General features: G+C 45.6%; 1 protein-coding gene across 2 annotated transcripts in view; it reads left to right on the top strand.

Moving 5' to 3' along the window:
• The window catches only part of DNAH11 (dynein axonemal heavy chain 11), a 254,392-nt gene that overhangs the window by 129,925 nt on the left and 112,455 nt on the right, over positions 1-12,012 (top strand). The window contains exons 46-51 of one of the 2 annotated variants that reach the window (XM_045827575.1): positions 1,478-1,682; positions 3,682-3,847; positions 4,730-4,832; positions 6,133-6,372; positions 8,304-8,465; positions 8,733-8,926. In XM_045827575.1, coding sequence (XP_045683531.1) covers positions 1,478-1,682; positions 3,682-3,847; positions 4,730-4,832; positions 6,133-6,372; positions 8,304-8,465; positions 8,733-8,926 — 1,070 coding nt within the window. The remainder of the gene's footprint in view (positions 1-1,477; positions 1,683-3,681; positions 3,848-4,729; positions 4,833-6,132; positions 6,373-8,303; positions 8,466-8,732; positions 8,927-12,012) is intronic. The other variant, XM_045827574.1, reaches the window with a different exon arrangement.

Raw genomic sequence — 12,012 nt, 5'->3', positions numbered from 1 at the left:
AAATAATAAAAAATGTCATCTAGGACAAGTCAGAGAAAAACAAATACCATATGATTTCACTTTTACGTGGAATCCAATGAACACAATAAACTAACAAAATAAAAACAGACACGTAGATGCAGAGAACAGACTGGCAGCTGTTGGGGAGGAGGGGGATTAGGAGGATGGGTAAAAAAGTGAACGGGTTAAGGGGAAAAAGCAGACACCAACAACAGCATGGTGATACCAGAGTGAAAGGGGAGGGGGAGGGGGGATAAATGGTGGCGGAAGGAGACTTGACTTCGGTGGAGACGAGCACACAATGCAGTGTGCAGATGATGTGTTCAGAGTTGTACACCGGAAACCTATGTGGTTTTATTAACCAATGAACTTAATTAAAAAATTGAGTTTAAAATTGAGTTTATTAACCCCAATAAACTCAATTAAAAAAAGTAATGTGGCACAGAGCCGTGTGCACCTCTCAATAGGTCCTGAGAGTGTCACTGAATGGAAACCAAGTTCTGGAGCAAATGTTCACCGTGGTGACCATGACCCTCTGTGAGCTGTGAAGCCCTTCATTGCATTCAGGCCATGCAGAGAGAACTTTCTCCACTAGAGAGTTTGTGTTTTGCTTATGAATAATACGAATCCTGCATGTAGTGTTTTACCCCCTTTTATTTGGTCATCAAGAAATACAAGAAATGGTCAGCTCTCTTTTAATCACTCCGTAAGATTCCATTCCCTGCATGTCTACAGCTGCCGCTCCTTTTCCTGATTTTGTGTATTAGTTTGTTCCCTGAGTCTGATTATTATTAATGTGTATGCTTTCACTTATTGTATTCCATAAGTCACCTCAAATTCTTTGTGAAACAATGTCATAGCTAAATGAATAGCCCATTTTCAAAGCAGAAACACTGTTATAAAATGTTTAACAAAACAATGCATAATGAGTTTCAAATGTGCTCTGGACTTGTGAATATTCCACTGAAAGCCACTATTTCCCTCAAACCGTCTCCCCTCTACACTGAACTCCTTGCATGTGGATGGTGCTTAATCGTTTTGCCACTTAATCTCAAGGGGCCAAAGCATTGCTGCCTACTTCCATGTATGTATGGCTTGACTTTTCAAACGTTTTGTCAGCAAGCAAAAGATGGTCGACTGCTTCTCAAATGCTTGCTGTTTCTGTTATATGTCTGACACAAGGTCGGGCAGAGTGGAGGTGTTCTACAGCAGGGAGCCGGGGGTGCTGCTACTTGAACTGGAAACTGTAAGTCCGTTGCTGATGCTACAGGAGGTCAATGGCACTTCCCCACTGCTCTCTCAGGCAGTGGTGCCTGAACTCGGACCATTCAAAACAGAAAATCAGGCGGGATCTCCCTGCCGGTGTCAACTTGCACTAAGAATTCGTTGAGGCTCAATTCTAAAGTGATTGTGTTCAGATGGAAAATTTCAGACTGTGTCTCTCTGACCTTTCTCTCATTCTGTCTCTTTCCTCCAGAGAGTTCTGGTTCACACATCAGAGACAACTCGTCTTAGATATTTCACACAGTTGTTGCTTGAGAAGGGACAGCCACTAATGCTGGTAGGACAGGCCGGAGTGGGAAAAACAGTCTTTGTCAGGGACACACTGGCCAGTCTCTCTGAGGATTACATAGTGTCCTGCGTGCCTTTCAACTACTACACAACGTCTGCAGCTCTGCAAAGTAAGTGCTCCTCCTGTTTACCTTCCAGAGACGAGAGGCCAGAAACTGTTGCTCTGGCCAGGTGGTTAGCTGGTTGGAGCATCGTCCTGATATACCAAGTTTGCAGGTTTGATCCCTGGTCAGAGCACATACAGGAATCAATCAATGAATGCATAAATAAGTGGAACAACAAATCTCTCTCTCTCTCAAGTCCTATTTTTTTTTAAAAGATCAGAAACTGTCAAGGCTGCAACATGCAACCCAAAGAGATGATGACTTTGTCGAGGCTTTAGACATTTTCTTAGGCCTCAGATGATTTTTTACTTATCACCATTCTGGGTAAATATACTTTGTTCAGATGTTGTAATTTGGGGCTTTTGATATCATTCATGGCTTTATTTGGGTTATTACTCTTTAGAACTGCAAGAGTTTACATCAGTCGTGTTCACTGCTTCACCTCTAAACTGGTGGGTTTTCCTTAGTCAGTTTTACGGAGCCTGAGCATCGTGAGGGTGCACTCAAGGGAAGACCCTCTGTTACCCCTTCCAGTAAGGGACCAATCCAGGAGAAATTCATTCAAACTGTGCTGATGAAATGGTGGGCCATGAGCTGTTCATTAAGTCCTAGAACTCTAAGAAGGATTTTACATTGTTGAATAATCGTATCAATATGATAAAAGAATCACACAGATTTGGGATGTTCTAAGTTAGGAAAGACAAGCAAAGTGGACTTTGGAAGTAGAGGTGAAGTATTATAAAAGGGTGATGTTGGCAAGTCTGCCACGTGGTCCAGCAGGGTAATGGGGTTATACTGGGGGTGGGGTGGGGGGCAGCATTGTTCAGGAGTTCATCAAACCTGCCGAGTCACCCTGAATGTGGCTTCTGTGTTGTGAGTGTGCATGAGTGTGTGTTGTTGCTGTTTTCTTAGATAATATCAGTAGAGTAGTAATAATACATCTTCTTACTGATATCGTTAACTCAGCCAAGAGTGATTTTTCTGCAATCTCCTTTTTAATCAAGTTTGTTTTCCTGGTGTCTGTGAATGAAACAGTTAAAAAGCTGACTCAGCAGTATGTTATTCGGCCAATATACATTATATGTCTACTTTCCCCCAAGCACTGTGTCTGGTATGTGTTTTTCATTCACAGACACAGAGGAATGGGTCACTTTATTACTCATACGTGGCAGATTAGGGCTACGACGCAATAGTTGAACAAAGTACTTAACTGCAGTATGAGTTCATCTTGCTAGCTTCTGAAAGGGATACAGGCGTGAATAAGATTTAAAGATCACCTATTAGCATGAGGACAAGAAGGAGCCTTTCTTTTGTGAGGACAGTTAAGATGTCAGACCCTTGAGATGGGGTGGTATGCAGGCAAAAATGCACTTGGGATAGAAGGATTGGCTTGAGCCAACTCATGAGAGAAAATTGGGACACAGTCAGTTAATTGAATGTCTAAGGTGACTGAACCACAGTGATAGGGCAGAAGACAGGGGAAGGTGGGCATGATGGGTTGGAGGTGCATCGCGGAGTGCCCAGCTGTCCATGTTGGCCAACACTGATGGGTTTTCTGGGACTTGGGACTTTTTAGTGCTAAAACTGCAATAGTTCCAGATAACCTGGGATGGCTGGACATTGTACCTGTAGAGAGAACTGAGATACAGCTGAAGAAAATGTGTATCATTTGGTAGGAGATGGTGAGGCATGGGTGGGGGGCAAGGAAATGATAAGGTGCAAGCTCCCCTTTGGGGGAAGAAGCCTCAGGCAGGCAGACCACTCCCCTGAGTGGTCACGTCAGTCTGGACTGGAGTGGTAGATGGGCAGGCCAAAAGGGAGGGGCGTGAAGACCCACTTACAGGAAGTGACCAGTGACACAGCTCTGGTATTAACCTGCAGAGAGGTGACCTTGAAGCAACAGAGTGGGTGAAATGGACAGAAGATGAGGAGAAAATAAGAAACAAGGACTAAGGACAGAAAGTTACATTTTATCTGATTGGACAGAATTTTATATTTGCTTCAGGAATTCTTGAGAAACCTCTAGAGAAAAAAGCTGGTCGCAATTACGGCCCGGGAGGAAACAAAAAGTTGGTTTACTTCATTGACGACATGAACATGCCCGAAGTGGACTTCTACGGCACTGTCCAGCCCCACACCCTGATTCGGCAGCACATTGATTACGGACACTGGTGAATAATTCTCTGTATTTTAATTTTTTCTGAAATCTAATGATTGTCGTTAGGGATAAACATTCGCAAGTGCAATTATCCTAATTTCTTCCTCTTCTGAGCAAGAGCATTTTCTGGGGTACCTTTTGGGTTTCACTTTGCATCTATCTTCTTTTCAACATCTCCAATCGAATAGATTCCCTTAGTACCTCGACAAGAGTTGGATTAAGAAGTAGTCTGGGAATATAAACTGTCTGGCTTAAGCATCGAATTCTTCAACCTTAGCTCACACTGAATTCCTTAGACAAGCTTGACCTTGTCCTGTGGGACGTCACCATTTGGTCCTATCTGGCTGCTGCTGTCTGCGACCCTGCTGTTAGCTGGAGGAGAGCCCCCAGCCATGTGGCAGTCATTTCTTTTCTTTATTTTTCCCCCAAGGAGAAATAGGAGGAGAACGAGAGGGAAAGAAACATTGGCCAGTTGCCTCTCATACACACATCAACTAGGGGACCAGACCCGCAACCCAGGCATGTGCCATGACCAGCAATTGAACCTGAGACCTTTCAGTTCACAGGATGACACTCCAACCAACTAGCTACCCTGGCCAGGGCTGTTGTGGGTCCTTCTAACCAGAAAGAGAGTCACATGGGAATCAATGAGCAGTAACCGCATGTATTGATTCGGCTCTGTATGTGGATTCTGGCATTAAAGGAGCTCTGTAGACTTCAGTTCTCTGAGCTTTTGTTTTCCTGTCTCTGAGACCATGCAAATGAGCTCAGCATCACAGAGCAGTTGTAAAGACCAAAGGAGACAGCTGGTGATGGAGTCCTTTATGAACGGGTGGATTTGGTTGGGCTGTCATCTTCAGCTTTGAGATGTGAGGTTCTGTTTTCTACCTTTCAGGTATGACAGACAGAAGGTGATGCTTAAAGAAATCCACAACTGCCAGTACGTGGCCTGCATGAACCCGATGGTGGGCAGTTTCACCATCAACCCCAGACTTCAGGTGGGGTGCCGGGTCCCGCTCTCTTCAAATATCCCCTACATGTAATCCTCAAGCATTGCAGGTCTTGATCTTGGTGCTTTTGAGTACAAGTCAGGGCTGCTATTGGACATTTGGTTAATTGTTAAGCTTTCTAAAATGAAAAGGGTTTATTTTTCAGGGCAGTCTTAGGTTTGCAAACTGTCTCAGCAGCTTAACTGAAAGCACAGATTTCCCATGCACTCCCTCGCCCTCCTGGCCTCGTTTTGCCCTGCTGCAAACATGCTGCATGAGTGTGCTGCGTTCGTTCCAGCTGACGAGCCAGCACTGGTAAGTTGTCATTAACTGAAGCCCAGAGTTTACATCAGGGTTCATTCTTTGTGCTGTACATTCCATGTGGTTTGAAGAATGAACAATGACAGGTGTCCACCATTAAAGTATACAGAGTGGTTTCACTGCCCAAAAAATTCCCTGTGTTCCTCCTATTTATCCTCTGAGTCCCTGGCAACCTGTCGATTCTGTTATTGTTCCCATAGTTCAGCCTTTTCCAGAATGTCATATAGTTGGGATCACACAGTACATAGGCTTGTCCGATTGGCTTCTTTCACTTAGCTTAAGTACGTACGTGAGGTTCCTCCATGTCTTTTCATGGTTTGATAGCTCATTCTCTCTTTAAGGGTAAGCTAATGAATCCTAATCATTGTAGGGATGTGCCCAGTTTGTTTATCCAGCCACCTATGGAAGGGTGCCTTGGTTGTTTCCACACTTTAGCGATTATGGATATCCTGCTACAAATATTTATGCACATGTTTCTGTGTGCACATGGGCTTTTTAATCATACTCAGTACCATCAATGACATCCGTATAACAGCAGCATGCAACAGGAAGTGTCGCTTCCTCACTCACCTGGAGTCAGCTGGGGGTTGCCCAGGTGACGGGTGATCCTGGCCGGGCTCGTTCACATGCCTGGGGGTTACGCCATGTCCGCTAATCTAGGGGGACTCTGGCTGGAGTTATCGGGGCAGTGTGGCTCTGCTCCACGGCTCTGTCATCCAGTAGCAGCTGGTGGAATGTATGGCAGAGGGGCTCCTTAAGAGCACATGTGGGGACACGCAGGCCTCTGATGGTGACTGTCACACGCCATTCTGCTGCCCCAGTGGAGTCACACACCCAGGCCCCGAGTCAGAGTGGATGGCACTCCGAAGTTAAATGGCAATGGGCAGGGATACAGAAAGGAATGACAAAAATAAAGCTTTAAAAAAATCTCCTGGTTCCATTATCATCTCCATTTTTTGGTAATTCTCATATGTGTTTTTCTTTTCAGAGACATTTCACAGTGTTTGCATTCAACTTTCCGTCCTTGGATGCTCTGAGCACCATCTACAGCCGTATCCTCGGTTCCCATTTCCGGCAGCACGCCTTTGGCCCCTCGGTGCTCAGGAGCGGCCCCGCCCTGGTGCAGGCAGCGGTCGCGGTCCACCAGGTGATGGCCCGCCACTTTGCACCCACGGCCGTTAGATTCCACTACCTCTTCAATCTGAGAGACCTCTCGAACGTCTTCCAGGTACCTCGATGGCTCTCCGTCACGCGTCTGGGGTGGAGGAAGGGCTCCAGGAATATTAACGGAGTTCGGTCACAGAATCTAGTTAGGAACTCTGCTGTGAACTGTGTACATATGCTTTCATTTTACACCACACGCATTTCTGGGAAGTAAGTGTGCCAGGTTTGTTACTCCCTTGTATCAGTGGGCGTGGTTGTCCCTCTCGGGCTGTATAGAGACTTAGCAGCAGAAGCAAGGGCAGAAGGCTGCACTCCTGATTTCATTTATTCCGTAGAAATATTTCACTGCTTCGTTTTGTGCCAAATAAGAGGGGTAATTTGTCATTTTTTTATATCGGATATGATTTTTAAACATACATCAAGGGAAATTACAGTTTCTTAAATTGCTGTTTTGCTTTGACATTGACACTTTGCTTACCTGGTAAAAGGACAGTGTTTATGTGTTTGATTTAGAAGGAAAATTCCAGAGAGGCAGTTGAAAGCCTGGGATTATTTAAAAATCCAATTAATGTTGTCTCTCCCGTACAGTAAATGTGGTGGGGACATTACGTGTGGTGCAGAGTTCTTTTGTGAGAGAGGCGGTAAACTGGTTAGATATAAAAACTTTGTGGGATTTCTTTCTTTGTACTTAGTGATTTTTGTTTATATATATATATTTAAGATTTTACTAACTTTTATAGAGAGGGGAAGGTAGGTAGAAAGAGAGGGAGAGAAACACTGACGCGGGAGAGTATTTCTCACGTCACATCAGTTGCCTACTGTACACGCCCCAACCAGGGATCGAACCCTCATCCCAGGCACGTGCCCTGACTGGGAATTGAACCGGCAACCATTTGCTTTGCAGGATAACACCCAAACAACTGAGCCACATCAGTCAGGCCTGTTTTTTAACCCACGCTCCTAAATCACTCCACAGCTGTCTCAGAATTGTAGCACTGCATTAGACAACAGCTTCCTAAGAATGTGGACCATCCCTTTTAATCTTTTATTTATTGAGCACCTGCCTGTTGTTTAAAAGCAGAATTTTAATCTTGCAAGAAAAGGGAAGGGAGCCATAGCTGACATGGGATGAGAAGCTTGCCTGCTCTCCATTCATATCCATTCTGGCAGCTGCCCCTGACATTCCCAAGTGCCTGTTCAGCCTTTTACAGCCGATTCTCTACAGCAGCTCTTGGTGTGCACTATCCTGTGAGCCCAAGGCACGCTGACCCTCTCTGTGAGGGTGGGGTCTGTGTGAGTCCCCGACACTGAAGGGCAATGTGGAGGAAGGGCGAGAATCAACGTGCTTTGGTGTTGCTGCCCACAGAGTGTGAATTCAGGCAATTTACTTTGGTCTCAGATTCTTCGTCTGTGAAATGAAAGGGTTAGATGAACTAATATCAAAAGAGCCCTGGCGACTATGGCTCAGTGGATTGAGCCCTGGCCTGCGAACTGAAAGACTGCAGGTTCTATTCCCAGCCAGGGCATGAGGCAGCCCACATATCCCTCGCACAGTGATGTGTCTCTCCCTCTCTTTCTTCCTCCCTTCCCTTCTCTTTAAAAGTAAATAAACAAAATCTTTTAAGAAAGATGTTAGAATAAAAGAATTATGATCATGTAACTTTTATGTTACCCGTTTATTCTATGATTTTGAAAACTTAATCTACTGGACGACTTAACTGGCACAAGTTCTCCCATGCAGTATTTAGGTTTTGGACTGGTTCTTATAATACAATCTTAGCTGCTTTACTAACAATGAGTATAATGATAGCAGATTTTCAAAATGTTGCTTTATTAGACAGTAAAACTAATATATGCACTATTATTTATAATGATTCTTTTAACTCAATCAATTGCTAAATTCAGTATACAGTTAAAGAAAATGTTAGAAGAAAATATTACCTTGGAATATCATCACCTTCTGAATTTTTAATTTTTCCCATTCTTGCCTTATAGGGGATTTTATTTGCTTCTCCTGAATGTTTAAAGGGCTCAGATGATTTAATACACCTGTGGCTTCATGAATCGTCTCGTGTCTATGGAGACAAACTGATAGACACCAAAGATGGTGATTTGTTTCAGAGAAAAATGCTGGAAACTGCACATAAACATTTTGAAGTAAGTGTGAGGAAGTGAGAGGTCACTGTTCGCTCTGGCACTAACTGGTGGTGGCTTGGACGGGAAGTTAGGTATGGATGGGAATAAGTCGTGTAAATGCTTGCCCAGCTCCAGCAGCTATCATTCCGGAATGTAACTGCTCTGTCACTGGGGACACGCCATCCATGGATTGATCGGCAAGTTTTTCCTTTGGTAGGCCACCATGCCGCTAGATGAATCATGCCGGCTGGTTGGCGTGGCCACACTTTTCTCTTCCTCCTTCTGCAGGGGGCAGACAGTCGTGTTCTGCTTCAACAGCCCCTCCTCTATTGCCACCTCGCTACTGGTGGGGACGAGCCACGTTACATGCCAGTGAAGGACTGGGAGGTGCTGAAGACGATTCTTACAGAGGCGTTAGACAGCTACAACGAGCTGAACGCTGCCATGCACCTCGTTCTGTTTGAAGACGCCATGCAGCACGTGTGAGTTAACTGGTTGTGATACTGTTCTTACGAAGTAAAAATGGCTGGGTGTCCACAGCTGCCGTTTTTCAGTGGGTCGTATTCAGCCTTCTGAACTCCCAGTTCTTACCTATTGTTTGCCATCCAGTGTAAAAGTACAGTGTCTCTATAAACTGTCACAATTGAAATAATGTCTTACACAGGTGCACTTCTTAGCCGAAGTGTCATCATAGCCGTAACTCCCATTTTATGTCACTGCAGCCCTGTTAGGTAAAACACCAAGAAACAAGGAGACAAGCGACTCATTCAAAGTCATCAGGCCCCTAAGTGGCAGAGACAGCACGGACTTAAACTGATTTTCACTGATTAAGCGTGTTTGGCGAGTGCCTACTGAGTGCTGAACAGGAACACTGCCAGACTGTTCAGTGCTTTGTGCAAATCAGGAAAAAAGCGGGGAGGGCCCGTTGCTTGGCAGACAGTGAGGAAAAGGCCCGAGTCCCGGTGCAGAGCTGCTGGCACGGCTCTCACTCACCTCCCACACTGGGCACCTCGCGCAGGGCGCTGGTCACGCCACCGTCTGTAGGGCCCCTGCGTCCGATATCATTGTAGGTGCTGCGGGTGGAGCAGCAAACAGCCAGTCCCTTCTCTAGTGGAGCTGGCATTTTGGTGATTCTTACGGACATGTTTAAGGACATGAACAAATAAGCAGAAAAAGGTCAGAAGGTGATGTGTCACACTGAGAACTAAGAGAGGTTTATTCCTGGGAATAAAATACGTGGTTTCCTGATGAGGAACCAGGTATCTACGTGAGGAGCTCACGTCCACGGTGAGATGGAAACGGTAAGCAGGAGGAGCTAGGCACGGACAGATCTGGAGGAAGAACGGTCTAGGTGAGGGCAGGTTGCTGGTGGCCCTGAGGCCGAGTTCAGGGACAGGAAGGGGGTCCTCACAGCCGCAGCGTGCGGAGGCGAGCAGGGCAGAGTGTGTGTGTGTGCCCCGGACGGGTGGCAGGAAGGGGCCGTGCTTGCAGGGAGCACTTCCTTGTAACCAGAGGAAGGAGGTTCAGTTTTCAGTTCAGCGAGAAGATTTCGGGCACACTTTGGCCCGGCAGCGACGTGCTTCGTGGAATATTCTGACAGCTCGTCTGGCTGCTGCTGCTGCTGCTGCAAGGGGTTCCATCGATGGCACCTTTATGGCCAGTACTGTCCCCTGGTCACCGTCATGCCTTGCTGGCTGTGTCCGTTCGCTGGAGCTGCTGTCACAGAAAAGCAGATGTTTATAATCTCACAGCTCTGGAGGCCAGAAGTCTGAAGTCAAGGTGTGTCAGAAGAGCCAGAACTCTCGCCAAGTTCCTGGCGGTTCCTTGTTGCAGCTCCACTCCAGTCCTCACAGGGCATTCTTTGTCCCTCTGCATGTCTGTGTCCAAATTTCTCCCTTTTATAAGGACCCCAGCTGTATTGGATAGGGGCCCTACTCTGGAATGGTATTGTCTCAACCAGTCACTTCTGCAGTGACCCTATTTCCATATAAGCTGATGTTCTGAGGTACTGGGGGCTATGACTTTAATATATGAATTTCAGGGGGTGTAATTAAAAACTCTGGCCCTTTTAGTAAGTGGTACTTGGGTAAAGATTAAAATAATGAAATGGTGATTAAAAATAAGCCCAGAAAGAAGTGGGCAAGGAAGGAAATCCAAACAGAAAAAAAAATGGGGGCATTCAATTTTTTAAAGCGTTACTCTTTAAAATGTTTAGGCAAAGAGCCTAAGAAAAACTTTGGAGGCCTCCCCATCATCAGTTATTAGAAGCATGCTAAATATTGATTGTTTTATTGATTCCTTTGCCGTTGTAACCCTCCGATGACACAGTTTTAGTTAGAATCTATGACTGAGGGGTAAACGGGTTACTAGAGAGTCTGTTTCTCGTGGGGTTAGTCTGCACAGACCGTGTCTGGACGCTGAGAGGCTCGGGTGAGAGAGGCCTCCGGTGGCCGCCATGGGAGTCTGCCCCGGTAATCCTCCAACGCGGAGTTCTCAGCGGCCTGAGAAGGAAGGCTGTTTCTTTGATCAGGGATTCTGAGCTAGAAGATGACTTCAGAGCCTGTCCCTGGGTGTCGTAGAAAGGGACTCTGCTACGTAGAGACTCTTGTCTCTATGGTGCAAACCTCACAGCTCACATTAACAGGGAATGAGAACCCTGCTTTGTAATGTGGGGGTTCACTCGTGTGTGGGTCATTGATGGCTTTCCCAAGGTGGTTTCGTTGTGTGCTCACGTCAGATGAAATGCAAGGGGATGGCTGAGCTTGTAAAAATAACCTATCTTTTCAGTTACCGAAGGTAACCGAAGGTTTTCAGAAAATGCTCACAGGTCCTGGTCCCAGCAGAAGTGACCCCAACCTGACTTCATTTTTTTCAGAAAGCGCTCTTTAAAAAACCATGTATGTGGATCATTTAGGTCCTGAAGTTTCCATTCCTTTCACAAAAGCAACCTAGAGACAACAGCATGGTGTCCGGTGTTTTTGCATTTGGATATCCATATGTTTATATTTTGTTTTGTTGCCGTTCTTAGTATTCACAACATAATTATAACATCTTTCTTCCACCAGACCCATATTTTGACCGTGTTAAAGCCAATTTATTCCTGTTTTAAAATGTATAAGCAACATCAACAGCTTAAGCGTGCAGGATCTCTTTGATAATATAGAACAAGGGATTCGCTGGCCTTGCTGGAAATCTAACTCTGCGATTCTGAATGATTTTAGTGCATTTTCCAGAGTGCTTGCAGCTCAGAGAGAGCTTCAGTGCAAAGCAAGTAAGAACCATATGAAGAGGCGCTTGTTTAATTGGCATGAAGTAGATCACATGTGTGATGTCTGCTGGTCCAAACAAACGCGTTCGCTCCAAATTATTTCTATAGCACAGGTCTCTGGCCCGAAGACCTTCTCCCTTGAGCATTGCCGTACCTGGAAGCTGACGTGAAGTTTGGGACCTTAGCTGCTAATCAAACAAATCTGAAGCCTTGATAAAAGACTCGTACACGTTTTCTTCCTTGAGTTCGGTGGAGTGCAATAGAGCAAGAAGAGAGGCCAAGACGTCATTAGCAGGGACA

This window comes from Phyllostomus hastatus, unplaced genomic scaffold, assembly GCF_019186645.2.
Source record: "Phyllostomus hastatus isolate PE091 unplaced genomic scaffold, TTU_PhHast_1.1 phas_scaffold_78, whole genome shotgun sequence".
Taxonomy (NCBI): domain Eukaryota; kingdom Metazoa; phylum Chordata; class Mammalia; order Chiroptera; family Phyllostomidae; genus Phyllostomus; species Phyllostomus hastatus.
The sequence above is the reverse complement of the archived record's forward strand: the minus strand, read 5'-3'. Positions and strand labels throughout refer to the sequence as shown.